Raw genomic sequence first — 27,135 nt, forward strand, 5'->3', positions numbered from 1 at the left:
TTACTGTGCGATTCACTGGCTTTACTGACAAGCTCACCTTGTTCAGGTGAGCCTACCTTCGCAAGTTGTGCCCAACCATCTACTGATGGTGTAGTAAATGCAGGATTTCGGAGTGCTTCTTGCTGAAGAAATGCTGTTTCATTTCGCTTGCTTCGGATTGTGATTTAATCACCGATATTCTTTCAGAATGCTGGGCTGATTGTCTCTTTGTTTTGAGTAAGTATATATTGTGCCAATCCCTTGTGTGATCATGCATTTTTAGCAGTATTAGAGCGTTCCCAAAGCCACTAGGAGTGAGATAATTTACAGAGCGATAAATCTTCCACCAAGCGCAATGCCCAAAACAAAGCAGGAGATCGTGATCGATATCGATTTTGGAACTACGTAAGTTCCCTGGTAAATCATGACTGACTTTGCGCATACGTTTGAGTATCCCATGGGCTCAACATGATGGGTGCTGACATGCTGTCAATCCATATCTACAGATTTACCAGAGTGGCCATTCATCATGGCACAAAATCAAGTCGACACATCAACAACTGTCCCAGAACCGGTGGGCGTCACACCGACGACGTCAAAGTCCGGACTACCATTTTGTACGACAGTACCGGGAAGCGAACCAATTGGAAATATACAATCGTTATAAAGGAGGAGTCTCTTTGCTGGGTCAGGATCCTGCTGGACTCGGACTCGAGGTACTTTGATAAAGTACGAGAGATACAGGAGATCAGGATCATGCTGCAAAGCCTCGGCAAGACACGAGCCCAAGAAGAGTTCTATAGGCAATTCTGCTCGTGGGTAGATTTGGTGAGCATAAAAACCTGTATCGACGACTGGAGAACAGTTGCAGGTCGAACAGATTACACGTCAATCAGGATCAGGGAGCGTACGTACATCTCTCATGAACCAACTCGCATTCTCCTTATTTTCTAACATCAAGGTTGAGGGGAAAAAGATGTCCGCTTACCTGTCGCGGTGCAACCGTGCGGTCTTTCTCGGGGTTGTCACCAACGTCTGCCTCCGTGGTCGCCTCCAGCAAATTTAGGAATCGGTTACGGAGTGCCGCTGTTTTGTGCCTTCGAAGAAGCGTTGCACTTGAGGTATGATCGGGATTCTCGCACTCAGGACGGTAAATGGATGGTCGTCAACCAGATAGATTGGTTGCTCTTAAAGGTGAGCTAAGATTCGTCAGTTTGCCAAGATGGAATGCTTTTTGTGAGCAGGCAAACCTAAACCAAAAGCCCCAAGCTGACGAAAATCCGCTACAGGGAGATACAATTACGGAGGGCAGACATTTGTATCTGAAAGCTTACCGGAACATCCCCTTTGACGAGAAGCAATATTGCTTTCACTCCGCGAGAAGACCTAGCGTGCACCACTGCGATGTGAAGTTATTGATATCTTACAGAGACAGTCTCAATACACGAAAAGACGATTGTAGGAAGATTTCGCGTCATTGGTTGCAGTTTTGTTAAAAGGAATAGAAATGAAAGATGTGCACTGGCTATAAAACGCTAACTGGTTGCTTCTGACAGTTTGCAAAAAGCTGATTACGATCAACTTCACTTTGACCACAGCTCAGATCAGAGAGTTCGGCCAGAAACTGGAATGCAGAAGACACCAGAGCTCCTGGCGCCGCATTCCCTACACGATTGTTGTGACGCTAAACAAGACGCATTTTGACGTCAGCCTAGATTGTTTCGGCCAGAAAATCACTTGCTTTAAAATCCATGCGTAGGAATTGGCGGTTACTTGACATTTTCCCGAGGAAGAAAGCATTCTCGGAGTTTTGTTCATCGAGGTTGATTTTGGGTTAGGAATTGGTTCCGATGATATCAGTTGAGTATTGGATAGCATTTTCCGTTATTAGAGTTCTTCTGTTTGCGGCAAGATGAAATTGACAAACCATTGACTATAATATGCACCATCCCAAAGAAAATACCAGTAGCTCTTGATAAAACCTTCACTCCTGGTCAGACCTCTCCAACTGTGGCTAGGCATCGGGGTACTACATAAGCTTGCACATTTGTACCCTTTGTATAATGGTAATACAGGTCTAATCCTTTTAATCCGCTTGGCAGTGCCTTAAACACATGCTGTGTTTGTCCTGTGACGAGTGAGACAACGCCCTAATCCACTCACACTTTATTTCCTCGAGTTGTATCCTGGCTAAGTGTCATGGGAGGTTTATGCCATTTATTCGAAGGCGACGTGGCACCTGAGCGCAAAATCGCTGAGGGGGGTGCGCAGCTCCTCCTGATTATAAGCACCCTGATGAGTCCAGGTGTTCTGGCTTACCATCAGATGTCATCAAGCACTTTTCAACGACGCTGGAGATCAGGAACCAGAAACTTTAATCATGGGCACCAGACCGTTCATGGCGATTGGTGGCCTCAAGGCTGAAGTATTGATAACGAACCGCATGTACAAACCCATCCCCTCAGATATTATTTCTGAATCTACCATGGATGCTCCAGGACCTGATCCACCGTCATCGTTGCGGCAGGGTCAGGCCTTGTCATTCCAGATATCATGTCGACGGCTTCAGGACCGAGACCATCCCCCCAGCGCTTGAACCTAAGATCCGGGTTTTCTCCCCTGCGAGCTGTCCCATTCTCGACGCGTCATTCAGACCTTTGGACCATACCTCGCTGTTGATTTGCTTCAGAAGGCCCTCGGTTACGGGGCCGAAATAGGCAAAGTCTCTGGTGAGGATGTCCTGCTCTGGAGGTATACCTCGCTCCACTAGCTCTTGGTAGTTGTTCAGGGGCAGAAAGTCGCCGCCTCCAAGGGCATAGATGCACTGTCAATAATGGTTAGCGTTGGGGAGAGTTGTCACAGAGGAAAAAAAAGGGGGTGCTGCCTGCCACAAGCCCGTAGGCGAAGACGTCGGACGCCTTTGTCACGCCCCGCCCGGTCTGCGCTTATGGGCTCCCACGGCATGGGGACCCTGCAGTGGCTTTTCGCCCTCTAGCTTCAGCACAATATCAAAATCGCCGAGCGCAGCTTTGGTGACCGTTTTTATTGCCATTCCCATCGCAGGTCCAGTTGACCATGATGTTATCAGGCTTCACATCTGTTAAGAGTCGGTTGACTGCTTCGTGTTTAGGACAATGGCTAGTTTCTAACAGCACAAATCACACATCAAGGTCAATTATCGCTCACCGTTATGGATCCAGTTTTTAGAATCAAGTTCTTCAATCGCCCCTGCAACAACTCGCAGGACTTTGACTCATTCCACCGGAGGAAAAAATCTTGTTCTCTTTTCATCAAAGCAAGGAGTGTCTTTTTTTAACTAAGGATACACTAGGATGTGTTCCTCCTGGTTGGAATCCACATGCATTCGCAGCTGACGGGAAGCTGCAAACCCTGATGCGAGTTACCGGGACAGATTGTAAAAGGAAGGAGATACGCGTTTGAAGACAAAGGACTCATTTCCACAACAGGATGACACGGTCAAAAGCAAGACGACCTAGCTGGGCTGACAATTGGGAATCTGGAGTCTTGGGACGTACCCGGCTTTGAAGATGCAAGAGTTGTTATTCCTTGGATCGCGCTGGAGAACCTCGCCTTGAATGTACTCGCGGCCTGATGCGCCCACAATGGTAGATATCATTGTAAGGCTGCTACGAGAGCCCAGTTGACTGAGGTAAGCTGAGTTGACAAGCCGATTGACATGCATCATTAACATTGCGCTCAGAACAGAGAACACGACGGGGGCTAACCGCCAATCGCTACAAGGCGAGGTCAAGGATTTGTTCCTCCATCTCATCCGCAACATTCTCAGCTGGGACACCGAGGAACTTCCTACGCCATGCGCTTCGTAGCATCACCCGTGGGTGCACAAGCAATGGAAGGAAGGCGAGGGGTTGGTCCAGATGGAAGAATGAACCATGGGTATGATGAATGAAGAAATTTTGGACAGAATTTTGCCAGAGCTTGTCGGGTTGAGTCAAAGAGCAGCTCGGACGGCCTAATTGTGTTTTTCGATGAATGCGTTTTGCCCGTTTGAAATGTTGCTTTAGGGTTGGTCTCATGTGAAGTAAGGTCGCTCGACCAACTGGCAAAAAGGTGCAAAGTGGATTCCACTGAAATAACAATTCATTGCGACCTCATCTACGATTATTTGGTTCGGCTTCAGCGCCAATCCCAAAAATCTGTGGGGATGGCTCAAGGCTACTTGGGTCTAGTTCTAGTTGGCATAAAGATGAAGTTGAAGATTTGGCTACAGAATAAGCCATAAGCATCAACTTTCTTTGCAAGTGTTTTTTTTTTTCTTTTTTCTTTTTTTTTTTTTTGAGTATAAAATCCGAAATTCAGGGCCTATTGGTTGATGATAGCTCACAGCTTGTTAGTACGATACGATCTGTTACGACAATATCTATCTACGGCCGTTGTATGACTTTTTTGTAAACTTGTACTGATTTTGAGTTCAACAGTGCTATCTCCTTTACCCGGAAGATACTATCGATATTGTCGAAAAAAGGTCTTAATTAAGTCTTTATCTCCAATCTGAGATTCGACGGGAACATAAGACAAAAGGACAGAAAGAAAATTGTTGACATGTTCAAGCCCAATCCAAACTTTCGCGTGGTGCTACTGACGCTCTCATGTGGCGCTGTTGGGTACGCATGATAGTCCTCCTTCCAAGCCGCCACGCGATTAATTTCTTGCTGCTCATCTGCTGTTCCCCAGATCGACTGTCACTGTTGTATCCCGAGTCTATCTTCTTGAGCTTTCATTGTTAGGCTTTTGCGGAAATAGAATAAGAATACACGGTGAGAAGCCGTTAGACGATTATGCAAGGAGCCTGTCATCGCCGTAGCTAGGTAAATAGGGGCACTTTGACCTGCGAGGATCAGTTGGAATCGCTCTAATGAAGATAGTCAACGCATAATTGATCTGCACCGATCAATCGTGGCGGTGTTGGTCTTTCGTAAATTACTCGAGGACCACGATGGAAACGGGTGGCGGGGCGCTTTAACTGCAATATAATCATGACTCGCATAGGTTGAAACTTGTTTACTATGGTATTGCCCAGCAGTAACACCTAATTTACCTTTTATGCAATTTTTAGGCCTCTATTCTTGAATACTATGGTGGGTCGGTCGTATCGTACTGACTGACTATTAAGGTAGAATAAAACATCCTTAGGCATGGATATTATCACTTGTCCTTTTGGGAACCATTATATTAAGCCGACTCAAATCTCTCCTTTCAAAGTTTTCTCTGGTTTACCAAGCCACCTAAAATCACATTCTTTTGGTTTATTTTTGCTTTTTTTTATCCATTATCATTAATTTCCTATCAACACATTCGTTTAGTCTTAATTCTCTGCCACTTTACTGAACACATTTTTCACCATGCAATTCAGCACATTTTTCGCCAGCACTCTCGCCGTCGCTCTCATTCCGGCTAGCGCCCTTGCGAATACACCTCCTGGGTCCCCGAGCTCTAACACGATTTCGTATAAGGGGGATTGCTACCTTACACTCGATTTAGAAACATATCGCTACGAAACTTGGCCTAAGTTGCGAGAACCCTTCCGATTCGCCGGATATGTGTGCAAAATGGGGAACACGTGCGCCGACATAATGTGCAAGAACTTTCCACAGTTAAGGATTTGGGAATTTAAATCAAGGAAATACCCGGACGGACCAAGGGGAGACAGTTACAAGGAGGGATCAGTCGTACAGGTTAGGCCATGGACGCAACGTTAACCTGCAATTTTGGTTTCCAGCTACAAATACATCAAGGCTGTTCCTATCCTCTTTTCTCGTCCACTTTCACCTTTCACGTGTCAGTGCTACGTTAAGTGCGGCCTGCTCTTTTCGTTTTACAGACCATCGAGAGTGTCTCTATTTGATAAATTCTTTTCGCTCGTATAAAAGGAGAGTGGTATCTCCGTGGTACAGGCCCAAAGGAAACCGGTAAAATCTCAAATCGGACTGTCAGTGTGTCGATCGTGGGCACACAAAGATGAATGCTCTCTCTACATTTCTTTTAGGCTGCTAAAGCACCCGGCAAAGGACCTTTGTTTAGCGCCCCGGCTACTACAACCCCCGTATTCGAGGTAATTCAAGGTCTATAACACTTAAAATAACCAACCCCGAGTAGAATTTCTGGTTGATGATTGGCAGGACTTACGAAGGAAATTTGGACGAGACAGGGCCTTGCTATAATTGATAGATCATCCATGCACATAGATACCGTTATCACCCGTCCTTGGTTATATAGGACCAGACGGTTATATCTAACCCAATCGAGATTTCCCTTCAACCTCCGTTCAATTTGATCAACCCACCCAAATGCACTCTTTCGGTACAAAATGTGCTTCCTCACACTCGTTACGTTTCCACCTAACCGATCATGTACATATTATCAGGAGCTCGGCAAAACGCAAAAGAAAAAGAACATCTTTATACCCTCGATTCCCCCAAGCCCGTCAACCAGCACATGTTAAGTTATAATCACCACGTAAGATCATATGATTTGACTTTTGCGATTTCTTCGAATCAAGCAAAAAATTGCCAAAAACATACAACACCGAGGATTCCCCAGTGGTCACCCACCTGAGTACTAGTTCAGCCCTCACTGGTTTGACTAGGGGAGAGCGGACGGGATCCCGTATATTCCAGTGGGTATGGTCGTATGTGACATTATCGCAATTCAAAGTGGTATATGAACATTGCGGAAGGAGAAAAATGTGTTCGAACATTGGGAGTAGTTCAATCTTGGGAGCCTTCAGTGTAAAGCGGGCCACAAATGCGAGCCATCGTGCTTGGACGCCCTCAGCCATTGGCACTCCACTGGAGACAGTGGTAAGTAAACCTGATAAATCCGCAAGTTCTGTTTATTTTCATAGTATCACTAGGAAACTATTTTACCTCGTTCCTTTCCGTTATCATATTGTATATCTTTGTTGTCAATGTACTTCTTGTAATCGAGGAGTGCAACTGAACGTTCTCAAGGTGACAAGCCTTCGTCGCTGGGATATATGAGCTGTAATCTTTCTTGGGCATCAGCTTTCTGTGGTGGTTTTGTCTTCAAACTGCCCACAACATTGTAGTTTGACGTTCTGTCCTGATTATGCAAATGTCATAGGCTCACCTCGCTTCCTCAAGATTTTTGCAGCGGCTAACCTCCAACAGGAAGTAAGCAGTGGACAGTGTGCGTTTTCTTTACTAGGTTGAAGGGCGTTCTTCGTGGGTAGCCCGGGGCCCTGATACTAAAGTTCCAAGTTGCCAGACCTACAGGATCGTACATGGTGCTGGGTCTCATGGGCGGTTGAAACGTGTGGACTATATCTTGGGAAATAATCGGTATACTTACCTCGCCCTGCATTATTTCAGGCTCAAGAAGCTAGCTACTTTAGTGGCGTGGGTATAAACCGAGGCCAATGCGGAAGCCTTGTGCATCTGGAAGAGGCCCAGCTGGTATCGTCATATACTGGACGGAGATATAGCTATGAAGAGATCTTCCAAGTCGCACTTTGGCTAGTCAGGCATTGGGTGCCGCTGTACTAATGGCATGACAGGCCCTGTAGCGAAACCGAGCTACTAATATTCTCCGAAAGTTTTGCTTGTGAACACATCGTATTTTATTCTCCGTTGTGGAAGTTCCTGACTTGGTGAACGAATCCAAAGTCTGTTCAACTTTGCGTACAAGCTTTGTTGGATGCGTTTAAATTCACGTAACAATATTGAAAAGCGCAGATGGGAGTATCTTGATAAGGACAGCCCGCAAAAAGCTGATTACTACCCGTCCAGCTTGCGAATTGCGATACGATCCAACCAACCAGTTCCCCGGGACCCACGTCCACCCAGGCTAACGTATAAGCAGCTGAACTGAGAGGGAAAAGAGGCCACGTAGATAGTTCTGCCACGTCTGACAGATATAAGTTTGCTACGTCCACCTTTGAAAGATGAAAAAATTTGGATTAACAAGTTGGGAAGCATGCCTGACAATAGTAACTATCGCATCCGGATTAGAAAGATAACCAACAGATCGGCACGAAGGCAATAAATTCCCAAGGATAACACAGAAAATTCCCGGATAATCGCCTCCTCAACGACAACTGTACCTACCATGCTTTCAACTTCGCCATCACCGGTCACCATTATAGCATTCGTGGCGCGGAAGCCCGGCACAACAATCGAGGACTTCAAGACGTACTTTGAAACAAAGCACGTCCCTTGGGTCATTTCACTCGTCGAGGCAGGCTGCGGACCTCAAGTCCTGCCCCTGAGCTATGCGCGGTACTACATCGACGACAGCAAGCCTGCATCTCTGCCTGTTGGGCCAGGAGACTATGACGCCGTGTCCTGCGTGACTTTTCGCGACATGCAGCACCGGGATGAGTACCTCGCCGAGATCACCAAACATTATGAGGCTATTGGTGCAGATGAGAAGACTTTTATGGATCGCAGCAAGCTCAAGGTCATGACCTGCTCAGATATGACGTGGTGATTGCGTTTGACGCGGCTGGTGGGTCATTTGTTGAGCTTGTGAATTTACAGAGGGGCATGCGATGCGGATCATGAGAAGTTGATACTTTTCCCTGCATCTATGAGATCGATTTCTGCGGAAAGTACATGAAGCCGGAGATGCGCTATGGGTAAAGAGTTGTTTATACGGAACCGCTTCTAGTTGGCCTGGGACCGACAAATCCCGGCTTATTATGTATGGGCTTATTCAGGGCTGCGTGCAGAGAGTGGAAAAGCGAGAAGTAAATTATACAGCCAGTCTCACATACTGAGCCCGAATTCTCTCAATACCATGATATCGCAGTGGCTACCAGTCTTGTCACATTTATTTGTTGACTGGGTCACAATGCCACTGGCGGAACACACGGGGCATCATCTCGGCATTTTCATGCAAGTTCTGTTTGCTTCTATGAAATAAGCAATGACATCCTATCGTTGGGAAAACGTGAGAATCGCAGCTCCGCAACTGGGCTATCTATCACCCTGTACAATTGATTTTGATCCGGTATCGGAATCCGGGTTACCCAACTTGGAAACTCCGCAAGCGACCTGTAAAGAGGTTGCATCAAAGGGACAGACAAAACAGCTTCTTATTTTTTTCACCGCCGAGAAAAAAATGCACGTTTGGGGGAATGCTAGGGGTGGTGGAGAAAGTTCTAGACCTAGGTTTGGGCGGCAAAAAAGTGGTCATGAGGAGGACAAGGGGTCTTGCGGGGAGAAGCACCTAGACCATCGCTGCCATTTCTTGGTACAGTCTTGGGGGTCTTGTTTTGGCTGATAGATGGAGTGATCCCCTTGAAAGAAGTTGGTGGTCGTTCGAGCCCAGTTTGTCCTTCTTTCAACTTTTTTTTTCTCTCCGTTTCATTGATCACGAATTGCATTATATTTTTCTTCATCTTTTTCGAGAAACGCCTCACAAGTCTTTGACCAAGCTTCCATCTACCGAGCATAACCGTCGTTGTATTTGCGTTTTATCTCCACCAAAGAAAGCTACCGTACCTACCTTACCTTACCTACCCCACCAAAGCTGTTTGTAACCCTTCCTGCAGGTACGGAGCAAAGCGACCGGTGCAAATTTGGGTTGGCTACAGGAGGAGAATACCCCAAGACAGAGAGAGTGTGTGTGTGTTCCTCAGTTTTCGACTGAGCGATAGCTACCTTTTTCAATCATCCGAACCATAAATTGACTTTTCAACTCAAAAATGCTGGGAACAAAACTCACCCGCGCAGCTTCCAGACTGCTGCTGCCCAGTGTTCGTCCAATCGCAAGCACCACCCCCCTGGCTTCCACCGCCACCGCCGTCACAACAACTACCACCACCACCACACGCACCATAAGCAACAGCGCAAGCAACCTCCGCCCAGACACAAAGGACAAGGACCACCCAAAGACGGCGGGCAGCTACGCGCGGACCGACGCCAGCGTGACGGTCGAGTACCCCGAGGCGCACGAGCTGCCGTCTTCGGCCCCGGTCAAGGGCGCCGGCCGTGCCGGGATCAACGTCAAGCCCACGCTGGCCACGTTTTCGCTGCAGGGCAAGGTCGGTGTCGTCACCGGGGGAGCGAGGGGCCTCGGCCTCGTCATGGGCCAGGGGATGGTGGTCAGCGGGGCCGACTTGGCCATTGTCGATCTCAACCTCGACGAGGCGAGGGAGCAGGCTGCTGCGATTGTTGAGCAGTTTAGGAGGGAGAATCCCGAGGCGAAGAAGTAAGTTTTTTTTTTCTATTTTTTTCGTCTTTGATGTGACTGTTCAATAGCCCACATAGATGCACATGACTAACACCAAAAACACAATGGAAACAGACTACCCAAGGTGACAGCACACTACGCCGACGTGTCCTCCGAGGAGTCCGTCAACGCCTGCATCGCCGACATCGTCGCGCAGCACGGCAAGATCGACAGCCTGGTGACGTCGGCCGGCTTCACCGAGAACTTTGAGGCGACGCAGTACCCGATCGACCGGATGCGCAAGCTGTTCGGCGTCAACTTTGACGGCACGTACCTGTTCGCGACCTCGGTCGCCAAGCATCTGATGGCCCGCCAGGCCGCGGGCAGCATGGTCTTCATCGGCAGCATGAGCGGCGCCATCGTCAACGTGCCGCAGCCCCAGGCCCCCTACAACAGCGTCAAGGCTGCCGTGCGTCACCTGGCCGCCAGCCTGGCCGTCGAGTGGGCGCACGCCGGCATCCGCGTCAACTGCATCAGCCCCGGCTACATGCTCACCGCGCTGACCAAGAAGATCCTCGACGACAAGCCAGACCTCAAGAAGAAGTGGACCAGCCTCATCCCGCAGGGCAGGATGGGTGCGCCGGAGGACCTGATGGGCCCCGTGACGTTCCTGCTGTCGGACGCGTCGGTCTACGTCACCGGGGCTGATATCCGTGTCGATGGTGGTTACACTGTCATCTGATGACGGGAGGGGGGAAGTGGCTTTTTAAGACGGCATACATGCTGCAACTTAATGCGATAATATCTGGAAAGCGTTTTCTATTTTCGTCATGTTCCGCTGTTTAGCGTTAGTTTCCGAAACATTACAACTCTTTTAGACAAATGGATTTTCATCAAGATACACAATTCTTTCCTCTCGCCTGGAAGAGCCACATCTCAGCCTCATAAAAGGGAGCAACTCTACACGAGGGGTGAGTGGGATAGCGACACCAACGGGAAAGCCAGATCACCGATCAACAAAAAGCCACAATCGATCCTGCATAATATTTATCTTGGTATCACAGCCCACTGTTGTGCAGAAACCCTTTCTCGGGAAACACGAGGTGGGGAGGAGGAGAAAAAGAGACCACTGGCAAAACATTTTGACCGTTTATGTCGTGCAAAAAAAAAAAAAAAAAGAAAAACACAAACCACCCACCTTATCGACTCTGTATTCTCGCTAGATCTACCTGTTTCTGGTGCGTGGACCGAGAAAAAGACTGCAACGACCTCTTTATGAAGATGCGAGACACGTCGCCGATTTGGCCCTTGCCTCCCCCTCACACCCCAATGGGTTGGGGGAGTAATACAGGCTGTGTTGCCTCCGCTGAGGAACACAGTTTCTTTTCTCTCTTGTCATCTCCGACGATGGCGTCGCACTCGAAAAGTGCTGGCGTATGCCTGTGTTGTGGGGGTGTGAGTATGTTGGAGGGGCGGGACAAATGCAAGTAGCAGCCCCCCCTATTTTTTGGATCCCTAAATGTTGGCAAGCATTTGCCGAGTACTACTATTTGACTTGCCAGGTCCGTTGCCATACTTTTTTTTTCTTTTCTGCATATGTACTTCGCCGTTGTCTGCATTCTGCAGGTTCAGGTTCAAAAACCAGGTGGTTGACTGTATAGTTCCATGCTAGGATTTAGTCTAGCTCCTATTCGACACAAGTAGGAAAAGAAGGCGTGACGATTTAGATAACGGTAAATTGGGGATGTATCAAGCTAGAAACACAAGCCATACGGATACTTCCCCGCGCCATGTTTTACGTACAGAGTAGAGAATTGAGCCGACGGCTTTTGTTCAGTTAGTCTTGTACGCTTACTATTCCAACCTAGTTATTTAGACAGCTCTAGATCCAACCCTAAACAAAAGGAAAAACAAAGATCTAGATCTCATCCGGCTTTTGGATCAATCCCAACCCTTCTGCAGCCTTGATGGCCTCAACCCACCCGGCCCACCATGAAAGTATACCCCTTGTCGTTGGGGGTGCAACCTGTCCTTGAACTTGCCGGCCCCGGGGCTGGGATCCAACCTCTTCTCGGCATCCTTGACACCCCCTGAACCCTAACTCCACCCACCGGATCCGCCCGTCCGCCGGAGACAGCCTCTCCAGCCGGGCGACGTAGTCCCTCTTCATCGCGGCGATCCTGCGGTCGACGACCTCGTCGCCCTGCGAGGGGGTTCTCATGCTCGCAATAACCACCACGTCCCTTGACGCGGCGTCTCGGAGGTGGACGAGCAGGCGCTTGAGCCGCTCGCGCCCAGGGCCTCGGGCTGCAGCGGCTCGGCGCATATGTCGTCGATGATTGAGCCGGCGTGGCCCTCGTGGCTAGCTGCGGGTGCCGCCATCCGGGGCTGCAAAGTCGCCGTCGTGGTTCGTGCCGATCATGGAGGCCTTGGTGGTCTTTTCCAGCTCCGAGACGAGGCGCTTGTGGTAGCCATTGCTGTTGGTCGAGCCGCTGCCCTGCGTGATGGAGTCTCCCAGCGGCATGATGCGGAGAAGCGCGCCGTTGGCAAAGGCTGGTGCCGGCGGCGGCACGGTCGGGTCAGAGGCGGTCAGGGCTGGACTGACGGTGATGAGCCCGAAAAGGAGGGTTTGGAGATACCTGGTTTACCAGATTTAGGGTATCTTCTGTGCTCTATCAAAAGAGATTCCGATTAAAATTTAAAATCTGGAGGTGATATTAGAGGCTATGGCACTGGCGACAATGCGGCCTAGGTCTACACAGCTTCCGTGGTAAGTTGACCTTGGAACAAGGCAACACAGTTCTACCCTGTATAGGATCATCTTTTCTGGCAGGAAGTCAGATTCAAGCTGCGCGTAGGAGGTTTTTTTTTCATCTTGATAAATGAGCTTTGCGAACTTGATGAGGCGCGGTCGGACTCATAGACATCATCCAGATTGAGCCTTACTGCTTGCTCCTACAACAAAAAGCCTTACTTGCTACTACTGAAAATTGGGGGCCAAGAAAGCTCACAGGTTCATTATTGGAAGGGGCTATGTTTTTGTTTGGGCAATAAATGATTGGACATGGACAATCCTGAACCCCACGAACCCAAAATCCTTGCTCGGGGATACCCGTTGCCAAAAAAAAAAAAGAGATTGGATGAACCCAAGTAGAGTGACAGACGCTGTTTTGGGTTGAGTTTTTATTTATTTATTTTCACAATCGCGTCAAGCAAAAATAAATGGGCGGAACAACAGATTTTTATGCCCACCTCCTACGTCAGTGTGATAAAGATAAACTACAAAAACAAGATGAGCAGGAGGTTTTTTGAACATCGGAGTGACCGTGGGTGTTCCCGCGTCGGCACCAGATACGACGCGACCATCCCACACCGCCACAGGTCTCTTCTTTTTTTTTCGCGAGACATGCATGGTACCCTCCCTATCGCCGATGACAACACAGATCTTAATCTCCCGGGACTGCAAGGTGGTTTTTGTTTTGGGTTAATTTCCCATGCGAGGAGGGGAAGAGCGATTTTTTTTTTCTCTCTCATTCTCCTTGAACCAGGCGGCACACTGAAGCCGTCCCATAGCGTCTCTCTTTTTCGAATCCAGAACCCAAAGGGGGATGGATATTTTGAAAGGCCCATTTGTACCGGTCCATGAGGTACCTGAATGGCTAAGTAGGATATCCGTATGTAGGGTGTTGTTCAAACCACCCATGTCATACCTATCTCCTTTTTTTTTCTATCCTCGTATTTTCGAGTCCCACCCAACGCGACGTTTAACCACTTACTATATCTAGGTACGGGTAGGTATCAAACTTCTTTTCTTTCACGTCGGACAGCAAAACGCGCTCATTCACTGGATACCAAAGAGTCAAGCCACTCGCACTTCAAGTTTCAGCCCGGACTATGGGGTGTGGGAAGAAGGGCGCAGGTTCGAGTTGGCTGTGTTGCTTTGTACGGCCACTACGTAAAGGCGTAATGAAAGAGGTACCCAATGGTGTTTTTTTTTTTTTTTTTTCGATCACCATTTTGCGTGCCATTAATCAACCCTCAAGCTCCCGCAATAATATTCAAATGCCGGTAATCCGAGAAAAGTGCTCTACTGCATGGCTTGCAATGAAGTTTGGGGAAGATGGACATAGAGATAACGTGGAGTGCAATGTATGGAGTTGTTTGGCTTGATCGTTGGTCGTTTTGGTCGTTGGTAAAATGGTTCTGTTGTCCATCGTCATAACTGCGCGCGTCTATTACTTTTCAATCTCTTTCGCTTAAATTGTTTTTTTTTTTTTTTTTTTTTTTTTTTTTTTTTTTTTTTTTTAGAAAATTATTACCGGTAGTGCCTTTTATTCTCATTGCCCGTTGTTGTTGTTGTTGTTTTGTTATTGGTGGAAGTCACTTTTGCGATTTGGGGGCTAGTCAATTGGCAATTATTTACTGCTGAACTCGTTGCACTGATGACGCCAGAGGGGTAGATCTTTCCATTTTTCCTTCAGCCACCGTGCTGCATGCTCTTTATTGTGGGCCTTGCCCCGCCTGCGCAGGCAGTACGGTACGCAAAACACAAAACGAAAGAGCGGGTGTGGAGCCGGAGGATTGGAGCTCCTAGGCTCCAAAAACCTAACCATGGGTCATTGAAAAGGCCTATACCGCCCTGCGCGACAGGTGAGGCGCATCGCTAGTTCCAGATGATTAAGATGTGGTTGCACAAGCATGTCTATTTCTTAGGACAAATTCCCGCGCTCTCTTTTTTTTTCACCGCATATTCAAAATCAGCAGGCAGCGGGGCATAGATGGACTATTACTACATACCCAACATATAATCGCTTGTCAATTATAGCGGGGGTGAAAATGGAAGCAAAAGAAAGTTAAACCCAAGTCTTGCGTTAGTTCGTACCTAAATTGGGCAAGGTACCTCGTACTCCGTACAGAAATGACCATGCGACTAGGTTTTCGCACACCCCACGCGTCTCATTCCCCAGATTTGATGGTTTTCTCAATTCCAATTTCCAAAATATCTAGTTTGTTCGCATTATCCACGCGAGGCTTGCAGGTAGGCGTATGTTGGGCATGAACCGGCATTGATTCTATTCACCTTGCCTGCCCGGCCGGCATCTCTGGTAGACCTTATGATAATGACGATGGACGCGGTGGTATGGATCGGTACCTGAAAGTTGATTAACCAAGAAACCCCTTGACCGTTTGGACGGTTTTCGGATGACGGATCAGGATCCCCGCGGGGGTGTGTGTGTGTGTGTGTGTGTGTGTGTGTGTGTGTGTGTGTGTGTGTGTGTCGTCTCAACCCTCTTGTTATTTCCTATATTACCTTAAAACTTAGCCTGGCAACCGGACAGGATGGATGGTGACAAGTATCTGGCATGGTCGAGCTGGGTACAGGTTTTTTGGTTTGCAGGTAAGTAATCTGCCGATCCCGAAAAAGCCCCCCCCTGTGACCCAACCCATCCATGGCGGCTTGCCATTCTCGTTGGAAACTGCCCTGGTTGCATTCGGTTAGAGCACGGACGGAAGAAGCGGATGCCATCCGGGGATGGCTTTGCTTCCACATGAGATTCTCATAGGGGAAAAGGCGCTCCTTTGCGCGACCAAGAACAATGTTAAAACCACCAGTTCGTTCGGTCAACCGCCGGTAGGTAAGGTAGGTAGGTAGCTAATCAAAATGATAGCAATATTGTATTAGGCCGCCAGATACTGCACTGTACTGCTCACCTTTGATCTCAGGTAACACCTGCAGCCATGGATGAGAAAACGGGCCAATGATTGGGTGCGCACAAAGTCTCTCAAATCGGGAACTACTGGTCAAACCTTCCGTGGCCGATTCCCTTGCAGTAAAATGTGGGGCTTTTCTTACTTGGCTGAACCCGGTTGATGTTTCTTTCTTTTCTTGTTGCTCTAATCATCTCTTGGTTTTTCTGTTGGTTTTTACCGATTCTGTCATATTTTCTACTTGCTTTCGCTGAACTCATGTGAGGAGCGAGGCATGCTCCAAATGCGTAGGTGGCTCAAGGTAATGTTTCTCTGCTGTCTCAAGGGTATCCTACCACTACCCATCCCGCCTTACCGCGCTCCTTTCCACTTAGCTAGCAAACTACCCTAGCCATTCAACGATCCGTTTATTCAGGTTATCCTAGGCATCTTTGTTCCTTTTTTTGGTTTATTTGCTCATCTATTTTCTTTGCTTTCTCTCACTGGCGCCGCTGCCCATGGGGTACATGGTCGCAAAAGGGCAGGTATCTCTTGCCCATGCAAACTTGGGTTCATCTATCTGCCGGATGGTGTGCCACACTTGAACATTGATTGAGCCTTCCGCGTCTCAATCGCTTCGTCGCCCAGCATTTTCTTGCGGTGAGCAACAGTCGCCGACCATCGAAACTTTGAATGCGCGCGGGAAAATTTGAGCAGGCAGGCAGGCAGGCGTCTGTCTTCCTTCCTTCGGCCCTTTTGACGAATAATTGTTTCACTGATTTCTTTGCTCGGCCGTGTCTTCAGGTTTCAACTCTAACGAACAGCTATGTTCTTAGACCTGGTTGGCTTCGGCTTGACAGATTCTGAACTGAACGGGCAGGCAAAATCTCCAGACTACCTACGGCTGGTTCTGTCTACCTTACTGTACAGTACATGCGCAACACAAACTATTCTTCGCCATGGATGGCAACAACACAGCCCAGTCTCGAGTAGGTAAGGTATATGCTTTTCTTGGGCTTGATAGGCTGGAATGTCGCCCACGGAAAGGCGTTCCCCCAAGAAATGGCAAAACGGCCACCTCCAATTCGCCGGTGCGGGTGAGGGTTGACTATCGCCAGCGCACACAAAAACAAAAAAAAAGCAATCACGGAAAGGTCGCATTCCTCCACTCTCGTTTTTGACGTATCACTCTCTTGGTATTTGCCAAACATCTCGCAACCTTCTCCCCTTTCTTGCGACGATGAGGATTGTTTCTGTATCTGTTTCTCTCTCTCCCTCTCTCTGTGGCCCCCCACGGTCGCGGGGTTCTTTTGTAGCCACTTGCCTTCTTGGCACGTGTTCAGAACCCCGTTGGACCTTTTCAAGCCAACACTCAAATCACTCGCATTCCTCACTCATTTTTTTTTGAGCTTCGCTACCGAGGCGAGGGATGGGAAGGCATATGGTACAAACATAGTATGCGCGAAAATACACCACTAAGGGTGTGCGCCCATAGCCTTGCCCACCAAATGTCACCCGTTTTGCTTCGGGGCTAAAAGCCGAAGCCCACACACAACGCCACCTCTAGGATATCCCTTCCATTTTCTTCGCATGTCTTGGCTTGGTGCATCTATGAGTACATGGTTGATAAACAAGCCCCCCGGAAACCATTTTGCGAAATTCCCGCTAATGTTTTCATGTCTGGGAGTCCCCTGCTACTACCGGACGATAGAAAGATACCCGATGCTTGTTTGCCTTGCACCCCATGCTTGATCGAAAGGGGGGGTGTGAAGGTTCCAAATTCAGCTCTGACAGCGACAATACCCCCCCTGCCCTATAATCCCTTGGGTCTTTCAGCCCAGTTATTGCTTGCTTCCTTGTCCTACCCCGTATATCATCATAGTCGAGCCGTCTGTCTTGTGTGCCCCAGGTCTTGAATTTATGACTTGGTCTTGGTTTTTGTTTTTATCAAGCTCATGCGCCGCCCTCACAACCGGAATACATAGGTTGGTTTCCTCGGTGCTTCAGCAAGCAACCTGAACTTGTCACACACCAGCGTCCTCCCCGCGTACGCTTGCAAAACAAACGACAACCTTGCTGCGCGGCTTGGTAATACAGACTTGTCATCCTCGGCACCGTCCGATGACACCAACCTGGCGTCAGCCGTATCATTAACTCATAGCCCACGAGATCCCATCCATAGAGAGGAGGGTCTGTCCTCGGTCTTCGCGCCCGGAAAAGGAAACTCTTTATTTTGGCGCTTGATGCCTAGAATTCCTGGAGAGGTTGGTTACACAGTGCCCTCAATGTCGCATGGTCAGTCATCACGTCTTGATTCACCGGGCTGACATGATGGCGTAGACTTTACTGCTATACACAAAACGACTAAAAGGTTTGTGCTCGCGCGTGCCTTCTCTCTACCCGGCCCTCTCCCAGTCTCAGCAAGCTGACATGGCCCCTGATACACCAGGCATTACGCTGCAAGAGCAGGAAACTTTTGGTTGCAGATTCTGAGCAGTAGCAGCACGCGCAAGCCGAGGTCTGACAGGATATCATATCCCCAACCCGTCGACCATGGCTGCCCTGCAAGAGCAGCATACCACTGCCAAGGTATGCATAACTCTAGAATCCCAACATTCCAAAGTATTTGGTTAACAACTTTACCCAGATGAACACAAGCGTGGGTACAGACAATTCGGAGGATAGTGTTCACTCACCGGGCACTTCCCCAGTCGCATCACCAGCTTCAGATGCTGGCAGCATCACTACAGTTGCTTCGTCAAACACGGCGTCCTCGACATCATCCCAAACGATTACTGCCTGCGATATAAGTGAAACTGAAACGGCGGTTCCAATCCGCGCCACCCAGAAAAACAGGCGATCCGTATCTGTCAAGACCAAAAAGTCAAAGGTGCGAATGCACCTGTCGCCCTCTTCCAAGAGGCCGTCGCCCGAAAGATCAATCTTGAAAAAGAAGAGCGATCCGGCACCGCTCCCCCTCGACCCCCGAGACTTCCCCAGGTTATCACCAAGTCAACTCCCAGAGAACGCGATCGATGATGACGATGATGATGATGATGATGATGAGGAGGAAGAAGATATGGGCCCTCCCGCTTCGCTTATTGCGGTGCTTCCAGTGAAGTCGAAACCCGGCTCCAGGGGATCTCTCACCTCGGGCAGCATGAAGCTCTCGAGGCATCCCAAAAACCTCAACTATACAGTACACGATCAGTGGCAAAAGGTGCCTGAACGGGCACTCAATCGCCCTCCTCACCCTTCGGCTGTTGGCGAGGTTCATACAGTCGGTCGATTACTCCGCACACACTCAGATACAACAGTCTCTGCTCTGGGAAATCCTCAAGCGCCGGTAGCCGCGGCAAATGGCTTGCACATATATGGAAGCAATCTAGGCTACAACACTATAGGTAATACTCGTCCCGTTTCCCGCCAAACATCAAAATTGCAACCAGTGGAGTACGATGCCGATAAACCATTGCTGCGAGTCGTTGGTTTCGAGTACTCGCCGAAGGGATCGCTGTCAAACCCAAAGGTCCGCTCGTCCCTAATGGTCGAAGCTATGACGCGGACCCCCACCATAATTACGGACGAGGTCCCCAGGCCGCTTTTTGAGCTCGCCCCAGGATGGGGGGAGCAGCCTCGCAAGGCACCGCCATCGCCCGCCGAGTCCGACATGCGGAGAGCTGCCAAGGGCCAGGTGGGCCATTTCGGGGAGGTTACCATAACTCCCTTTCGTGGTAAGAGACGAGCGCGCGATTCGGTTTCGTCTGGCAGTGTGGACGAGCTCTACCTGGCGTCCGAGCGGGCGGCAATGAGGTTCGACACACCTGCCGTCTTTTTGTTGTGGTTGCATTCTTTTTTGCTTTTCTTGCTTTGCTTCTTTGCTCTCTTCAAATTTCCTAGAAAGTCCAAATCCTTCAGGGATGAGCTCAAACCCAGCAGAAAGGTGCAACGAGGTTGTTCTTTGTTTTCGCTGACACGTTGGGATTTCTTTTCCCTGTTCACAGGTTTTCCGCTGAAAGAGATGGGTCCTCTCCCTGCGGACCTCGACCGTCGTCCGCTTGGCGAAGGCTGGGCCTGGCCCCAGGCGGCGCCCCCGGCGGCTGGCCCTTCGAGAGACTCCTCGAATCGCTGCCCAGACCCAAGACGGCGACGGGGACGAGCACCACTTGGGTCAGCGACGAAAAGCAGAGGCCCATCACCACCAGAGCAGCCACCCCGCTCGACTGGCGACCTTCCACCGCTGCAGACAACGTCCACTCTCGCAAGTTCAGAGAGGGCGGCTTCCACGACCGACTTGCCCACGGAGCAACCAAGATCGGCTCGCTCTACCGCCGGCTACTTTCCGCCCGCCGCCAGGAGCAGCACTAGCAATAGCAGTGGCTCCTTGATCCGCTCTGCTGAACGGAGCCCCATCAGCCCCTTGGAGCCCATACCAGAGGTGCAACCCATCAAGCTCCCGTCTCCCAAGGAGGTCAAGTGGGCCGACGAGCAGCGCGAGGCAATCGAGGATCAGGAACATGGCGAGCAGACGAGCGAACAGACATGTACCAAGATAAACCAAGAGTCACAGAGCGCATCCTCTAATCCCGACAGTACTACGCCATGCCGACGTCCCTCAAGGCCATTCACCATTGACAGGAGCGGACGAAGACCCTCCGGTGGGCTAGTCTCCAGATCAATCGCCCAAGTCCAAATCGCCGAGCCAAGAGGGACGACTTTTGGACCTTTGCCAACCGCCGCCACGCTCCTCAGACCCGTGGTGACGGCGACAATCGCCACGCCGCCCGCCTCAACGTCTTCGGAGCCGATTCCAACACCGACGACGGCGACATCTTCCACATCTCCAATCTACACTCTTGAGAGCATGAACCCGCTCCCGGCGCTGAGACGGGCAATGTCGGACCTGATCCCGAGCAGGCCGACGCACGCCTACCACCCCCTGCTCGACAACTACGCCCCCGAGCAGCCCTTTCACATCGAGTGGCGCCGCGGCAGCGTCGACGGCCAGCCACTGCCCGCGACCACTTTCATTGCCTCGCCGCCCATCAGATCGAGAAGAGATTCCGCTTCTACGCTACCCTTGTCATTGGAGCCCACCACAGCCACCATGGCCGCTGGTCACCCGGCCCGACAGCATACGACCGAGTCTAGGGTCATTGGGTGGCTCAACCAGCAGCACTAATCTTTTGTTTTTTTCTTGTGTGTGTATTTGATTCACCCCCGGAAATTTTGGACATCACTAGTGGTGCCGAAAATACACTCTGGGGTGGGACTGTGTATCATAAACGCTAGTGCCTTAGCTTGGGTACTGTACGGAGTATGGTCTTTCTATTTTTCTTTTTCATAATTTTTGTACCCCTTTTTTCGGCGTACCATTGCTTTTTTCATATTCTCCGATCTGACCCTTCTTTTTTTTGTTTTCCTTTTGGGCATGTTTCATCCTAACCGACTAATGCTCATCCACTCTTGAGTCCATTTGTTTTTTTTTTGTTTTTTTTTCGCCCTTCATTTCCGCATAATTGTCCCGATCTTCATTTTCTTCTTTTTCCCAGCTTTTGCCAGCCGGCGAACCCTTTTTTCACTAATTCTTTGGGAGAACCCCTGTGACGATCCTGGGACCCTGATGATCCCCCTTTTTTGCATCTTTTTACTAACGATGCACTGTATCCTTTTTCTTTCTTTTCTTTCCTGATTCTCTCTCAAATTTCTTTTGTAAGAGCACATGGCTCACTCAGCAACACTCAAGCGAGAGAGTATCTTGGAAAATACGGACTCACTGATGGCTTACGAAAAAGGAGACGGGGCACGTAAATTCTTTTGTCCACGGAGTATCCGGGGTGACTTTTTACACCCCCTTTCTATTTGTTAGAATGTTTATTGGTGGGATAAATCATGGATGATATACGATTCTTTTGATCTTTATATGCTTGAGATTCTTGCTCTTTTTCTTTCTCTTCCCTTTGTCTCTGCTTCTTCTTTTTGAATCGAGATTATAGGTTTTATACCACGGTACTCGAGGGCTACTCCTCGCCCTGTTGAGGACTTCCAGAAACTTCCTGTGTTTGCTCTTTATGATACCTGGATAGTTCCGCTATAGCTATCCTGTTATGTTTCTCCTTTTTCCATGTAACAATTATGGTTCATTTCTCGTCTTTTTAGCCTCGATCTATCTTATCTTTATGAACCTAGCCGTGGTCTATCTCTTCGATGGCACGAGTTTCCTTCTTGTCTAATGAGATACCGGTATCTATACTAGAACCATAGATATTCCAATGATTCAATGACTTTTATTCCCTCGCCCCACGCTGAGATATCCCGAGTACGAATGTGTCATATTGACAATGAACCATAATAATTGCAAACAGCCGCATGAGCCTAGCCAAACAACTAAACAAGATGCTAGTTTTCTAGACGATCCCGGGAGGCAACATCGTACGATCCGCCGTCTAGTTCGATCTGCCTTGTTGAACTAAAGTCTTTTTACTTTTCCTTTCTTTTGACAAGCAAAACCTTTGCCGGCCGGATCATACTACCGGCAAAGCCCTAAGCTTTACAGTAAACCAGCCCCCGAAATTCCCACATTTTTTTGTTTTTTTTCTTGCCGGCGGCAACAGGGAGACAAAAGATTAAGAAAATACCCTTGGTTAACCGAGCTGAACTTAACCCAGCCTAACGGGAAAAGCCACAAAGAGAATTTGCATGGCACCAAGAAGAAGGCTGTTTCTTTTCGACCTCCATTTAAAAAAAAAGCCCGCGATTCGATGTTTGCTTATACGTTTGCCCTGAGGCGGGGAAAGGAATGAGAGGCATGGGGGCTTAGATACCCAACACGAAGACTTAACACTTTGCCCTATTATAGCTAGAAAAAAAGGGGTTTATGGCAGGGTCCTCTTGAAGGGACTTGCCCTATTAGAGCTAGGAAAAAAAGGGGTGGGTTGATATCAGGGTCCTTCTGAAGGGTGTTTGTTTGTCGTGTGGTTCGATATAGGTAGGGAATGCGACACTACAAACAACAAGAACATCGGCTGCTATATGGGGTGGGCGAACGAGTGAGAAGAAATAAATCTAGGAAAGAAATTTCTGAGATTCGAGACTCGACTGTACACGATAAAGTTTACTGTACAGTAGTCAGGGAAAAGCGCCATGTAGAGACTGTGGAGAGTATGGCTTGATCTTTTGATCTCTTCCCAAAGAGAAACAAAAAAAAAAGGTGGCAAAACAGAAAAAAAGAAAGAAGAAGGAAAAGAAGACGCATGGCATTTCCCAGCCCAGTCCCGCCACACGCTTCCGATCCTGTCTCGGTAAGATCGATCGGTGAGGATGGTATATCAGGTATGCGCCTACAGATCAACAATATTTTTTCTCTAAACGAGACATGAGCAAGTTTTTTTTTCTCTCTCCATCTCCCTGGTATGTTGTTGTTCTACCGCTACTATCGAGGTGAGGGAGGGGGCGTGTGCAGACAAGCAACCAGCATGTAAACACGCCGTGAACCTTCTTGTAGCGGTCAAGAACAACAGCTTCAAACAGGAAGGGAAACGCGTCAAGGCATCATCGGCGGGATGAGCTTATCCCCCAAGGACAAAAAAGACAAAACCGGGGGAGAAGTCTACCAGGGTTGGCGGTAAAGGGCTCGCATGTCGCCAAGCACTATGTACTCCGTACGTGCAAGCCTAGAAAAGAAGGAGGGGTGTCAGAGGGGAAAAGAAGAAGAAAATGAAATGGTTTAATGCATGCAAATACCCTTGCTGTCTTTTATCTCCGCTCTAGAGAAAGAAGAGTCAGATATTATTCCATTGTTGGAACAGGAAAAAAAATAAAATAAAAAAAATTAAAACCGAACCACAATGGAAACTGCCGGATTTGAGGCTTCCGGTACACCCGCCTTGTATTCTTTCCCACTCACACCCCTTGGCTTGCATGGCGGAACGCAACCCCGGTACAGGGGGAGAGGGGTGGTTTTGTGTCAACCCACCTAGACCGACTTTGTACTCGGTGTTTACAAAAGTATATTATTCGCTGCCCCAGAGGATAGGAAACATCGGTTCCAAAACGTAGTGCAGCAAAGATAAAAAGGAAGAATCGCAAGCAGCAACCGTACAATGAATTATGCTCCACAAGCGAGAGTGTTGATCAAGAGTGGCAACGTTGATAGATAGCCTATGAGAATTATTGTCATGTCGTTGAGATAGAATGCTGCACGGCGAAACTTGTGCCCAACTGTCACCTCATCTGACAGCGCTAATTAACGCCCACAAAAGACCAATAGCCGTGGTCAAGTGAGACGGGGGCGTAAGGGTAGTAAAAGGGGACTTTTAGCTCAAGGGACGTCATTAACAAGGGGGGGTATGAAGACCAGCGACAGGCCCCAGGTCTTCGGCTCTAGCTTCTTTTGTACCATGAGGATCACAGTAGCTGTACCTAGGGATAAGGTTATCTTTTCTCTTCTGTTTTCTTTTTTTTCTATTTTTGTTTCTCATTTCAAACGAATGTACATGCTAGAAACGCCTTGGAAAAGTAAAAACACAATGCTCAGCAGCCTCCGCGCTCCGAGAGTCTGCCATACAAACAAGGGCATGTAAACTGGGCACGTTACTCCGTCGACATGACTATAATGTACATGCAAAAGCAATCCCACAGTCTCGGTGACCTGCTGCTTCCCGGCATGGTCGCTCCCACTACAGTTATCACATTTGCTTTTGAATAAGCTCAAAGCCCGGTCCAGACGATTCGGGCCTCTCTTCGGCTTCTCGGTTTCTGAAAAGTCCAAGAAGCATTTCGCTAGCGTGCAGTAGCGTCGATTTCAACATCCTGGTCAGTTTTGACAGTGGCTGAAAGTGGAGCTGCCACACCATTTTCCAATACTCAATTTTGTGTTTGAAACCGTCTTGCATATAATTATTCGCCCATGGTTGCCAAATGAAAATCGCCCATCAGACGCCGCCATTGATCAATACCCTGTCTGGTTTGCGTTCCCGCCCGGCGCGGTAATACACCGCGATGCTCACCAGCAGCACGGCGGTGGCCGTGATCTACATCCTGAACACGCCGAACTTGGTGTCGCCGGGCTTGACCTCATTGCGACCCGACATGGCGGCCCGTAGGCCCAAGCCAAGATACCTGCGTGTGTGTTGAGGCGGGATAACACCGTCATCCTGTAGTGAAACGTAGCATATTAGAAGTTGCTCCAGTGAAATGACATGCAATAGACAAAATAGAACCGTAGCCCAGCCAAATCACGACTTGACTTACCCATAATCGAGCACTCGAAAAGACGGCGTCAGTCTCCCTCTCGATCCTGTCCTTCAGCTCCGGGTCTGGCTTTCCGACCGTCTCCATGACTGCAGCAAGCTGCTCGGCACCCATGACGCCAACACGCGCATTGGGCCACAGCCACATGAAGCGAGGGCTGTATGCCCTTCCGCACATGCCGTAGTTTCCGGCGCCGTAGCTACCGCCAACTACGACCGTAAACTTGGGTACATCAGCGCACGCCACTGCAGTGACCAGTTTGGCACCGTGCTTGGCAATACCATCACGTTCAGCCTCCTTTCCGACCATGAAGCCAGAGATGTTCTGCAAAAACACGAGAGGGACTCCGCGTTGGGCGCACAACTCAATAAAGTGTGCGCCCTTGACGGCCGAAGTGCCGAGCAGCACACCGTCATTGGCTACGATACCGACTTTTTGGCCGTAGATGGACGCAAAACCTGTGACCAGTGTCGTGCCATAGTCCCTCTTGAACTCGGAAAAGGCCGATCCATCGACTATGCGGGCTATCACTTCGCGAATCGGTAGGGGCTTGCGGAGGTTAGGTGACGCAATGCCCAGAAGCTCTTCTGCCGGATAGAGGGGCTCCTCATATGAAGGTTCCGGAGAAGACTTCGACTCGCTGCTAGGCCAGTTTAGGTTGCTGACGCATCGCCTAGCAAGAACCAGGGCATGTGCATCGTCCACTGCCAAGTAGTCGGTAACTCCAGACACTGAAGAGTGCATCTCGCCACCTCCCAGCTCCTCTGGTGTGACAACTTCGCCAGTAGCCGCCTTGACAAGGGGCGGCCCAGCAAGGAAGATATGGCCCTGGTTGCCTACAATGATGCTCTCGTCGCTCATGGCAGGAACATACGCTCCTCCTGCTGTGCAAGGACCCATGACCACCGCGATTTGAGGAATTCCTTGAGAAGACATACGGGCCTGGTTGTAAAATATGCGGCCAAAGTGGTTTTGATCGGGGAACACATCAGCCTGATGTGGAAGGTTGGCGCCGCCCGAGTCCACGAGATAGATGCACCTAGCATGCGTAGATGAGTTTCAGTTTTTGATACTCTTGTTTGATCAGAGCTTTGAATGATACTCACGGCAGCCTATTTTCCTGAGCCACAGCCTGTGCCCTCAAGTGCTTCTTGACCGTCATTGGATAGTATGTTCCGCCCTTGACGGTACTGTCGTTGGCAACAATCATACAGGTGACACCCTCGACGACGCCCACGCCAGTGATGATGCCAGCGGCAGGCACATCGGCTTCGGGATAGACCTCGTGAGCAGCCAAGGCGCTAAGCTCCATGAAGGACGAGCCTGGGTCGATCAATGCAGCTATTCTGTCGCGCGGCAGCATCTTGCCCCTGGCGATGTGCTTCTCCTTGGCCTTGTCGCTACCTCCCTGCTGCGCCTTGCGGGTCAGCGTGTCGAGACGGGTCATGAGCTCGGCCATGCTGGCCTCGTTCTCGCGGAACTCGGGCGACGTCGGGTCGACATTGGTCTCGATGCGCGACACGGCACCGGCTTGAAAGGGCGGCGTGAAGGTTGCTACCGTGCGGGTTTGGCGGATCGGGGGTTGAGTGGGGGCTGCTGTCTGTCGGCTTGGTCTGGCTTGCGGCAGCGTGCTGATGCGGCGTGTCTGGTTGGTGGTAATTGCGGTGTTGTTGGTGGTCGAGGATGGTCGAGATCGTGACGTCGTCCTCGCCAATTGGCGGGGAAGATGGAGGAACTCTCGCGACGGCCGCGTGAGAGACATGGTGGGTCGCGAAGCTGTGGGATAGGATATTGTGTAGGTAGGCAGCCGACTAATCAATCAATTGATTTTGCAATGGCAATGATTGTTTTGTCTGATTGACAGTTGGGTGTGAATATTGTGTCGACCGTTGGCGACAATTGCTCCAATCTTGTTCGGATGGAGTGGAATGAAGTCAAGGCAGGTGCACACCTTACCTAGTCAACTAGACTAGACTAGACCGTCCAGATCAAGAAGATGCGACCGAGGCTTGGGATCAATGGCAGGGGAACTCCCCTCTT

The 27,135-nt window shown here is 49.4% G+C and overlaps 7 protein-coding genes across 7 annotated transcripts; 4 read left to right on the forward strand and 3 right to left on the reverse strand.

Moving 5' to 3' along the window:
- Positions 1-334: 334 nt before the first annotated feature.
- On the forward strand, positions 335-1,738 carry PgNI_10873 (uncharacterized protein; the record flags this gene model as incomplete). Its single annotated transcript, XM_031130847.1, has 5 exons — positions 335-384; positions 486-886; positions 956-1,173; positions 1,224-1,437; positions 1,536-1,738. The coding sequence occupies 5 exons, from the start codon at positions 335-337 to the stop codon at positions 1,736-1,738; spliced, it is 1,086 nt and encodes a 361-aa protein (XP_030980378.1).
- A 6,350-nt stretch (positions 1,739-8,088) lies between these two features.
- On the forward strand, positions 8,089-8,469 carry PgNI_10874 (uncharacterized protein; the record flags this gene model as incomplete). The annotated part of the gene is made up of 1 exon (XM_031130848.1): positions 8,089-8,469. One exon carries the CDS (start codon positions 8,089-8,091, stop codon positions 8,467-8,469), a length of 381 nt encoding a protein of 126 aa, XP_030980380.1.
- An 869-nt stretch (positions 8,470-9,338) lies between these two features.
- Positions 9,339-11,373, forward strand: PgNI_10875 (uncharacterized protein). The gene is made up of 2 exons (XM_031130849.1): positions 9,339-10,194; positions 10,291-11,373. The coding sequence occupies exons 1-2, from the start codon at positions 9,689-9,691 to the stop codon at positions 10,895-10,897; spliced, it is 1,113 nt and encodes a 370-aa protein (XP_030980379.1). The 5' UTR covers positions 9,339-9,688; the 3' UTR covers positions 10,898-11,373.
- A 700-nt stretch (positions 11,374-12,073) lies between these two features.
- Positions 12,074-12,481, reverse strand: PgNI_10876 (uncharacterized protein; the record flags this gene model as incomplete). Its single annotated transcript, XM_031130850.1, has 1 exon — positions 12,074-12,481. One exon carries the CDS (start codon positions 12,479-12,481, stop codon positions 12,074-12,076), a length of 408 nt encoding a protein of 135 aa, XP_030980071.1.
- Positions 12,482-12,517: 36 nt separating this feature from the next.
- Positions 12,518-13,174, reverse strand: PgNI_10877 (uncharacterized protein; the record flags this gene model as incomplete). The annotated part of the gene is made up of 2 exons (XM_031130851.1): positions 12,518-12,794; positions 13,167-13,174. 2 exons carry the CDS (start codon positions 13,172-13,174, stop codon positions 12,518-12,520), a joined length of 285 nt encoding a protein of 94 aa, XP_030980069.1.
- Positions 13,175-17,045: 3,871 nt separating this feature from the next.
- On the forward strand, positions 17,046-21,025 carry PgNI_10878 (uncharacterized protein; the record flags this gene model as incomplete). The annotated part of the gene is made up of 5 exons (XM_031130852.1): positions 17,046-18,107; positions 18,184-18,214; positions 18,293-18,432; positions 18,491-19,577; positions 19,848-21,025. The coding sequence occupies exons 3-5, from the start codon at positions 18,397-18,399 to the stop codon at positions 21,023-21,025; spliced, it is 2,301 nt and encodes a 766-aa protein (XP_030979948.1). The 5' UTR covers positions 17,046-18,107; positions 18,184-18,214; positions 18,293-18,396.
- Positions 21,026-24,281: 3,256 nt separating this feature from the next.
- Positions 24,282-27,014, reverse strand: PgNI_10879 (uncharacterized protein). Its single transcript, XM_031130853.1, has 3 exons — positions 26,202-27,014; positions 25,096-26,134; positions 24,282-24,998 (listed from the first exon to the last, which is right to left on the reverse strand). Exons 1-3 carry the CDS (start codon positions 26,855-26,857, stop codon positions 24,876-24,878), a joined length of 1,818 nt encoding a protein of 605 aa, XP_030980053.1. The 5' UTR covers positions 26,858-27,014; the 3' UTR covers positions 24,282-24,875.
- Positions 27,015-27,135: the final 121 nt, after the last annotated feature.

Source organism: Pyricularia grisea, chromosome VII (assembly GCF_004355905.1).
Source record: "Pyricularia grisea strain NI907 chromosome VII, whole genome shotgun sequence".
NCBI lineage: Eukaryota > Fungi > Ascomycota > Sordariomycetes > Magnaporthales > Pyriculariaceae > Pyricularia > Pyricularia grisea.

Excerpts from the sequence above, each read along its gene's own strand:
- PgNI_10879 (XM_031130853.1), bottom strand. The coding sequence starts at position 26,857 with ATGTCTCTCACGCGGCCGTCGCGAGAGTTCCTCCATCTTCCCCGCCAA. Across the intron at positions 26,135-26,201 it reads GCTCAGGAAAATAGGCTGCC|GTGCATCTATCTCGTGGACT; the intron begins GTGAGTATCATT and ends TACGCATGCTAG. Across the intron at positions 24,999-25,095 it reads TTTCGAGTGCTCGATTATGG|GATGACGGTGTTATCCCGCC; the intron begins GTAAGTCAAGTC and ends GTTTCACTACAG.
- PgNI_10875 (XM_031130849.1), top strand. The coding sequence starts at position 9,689 with ATGCTGGGAACAAAACTCACCCGCGCAGCTTCCAGACTGCTGCTGCCC. Across the intron at positions 10,195-10,290 it reads GAGAATCCCGAGGCGAAGAA|ACTACCCAAGGTGACAGCAC; the intron begins GTAAGTTTTTTT and ends CAATGGAAACAG.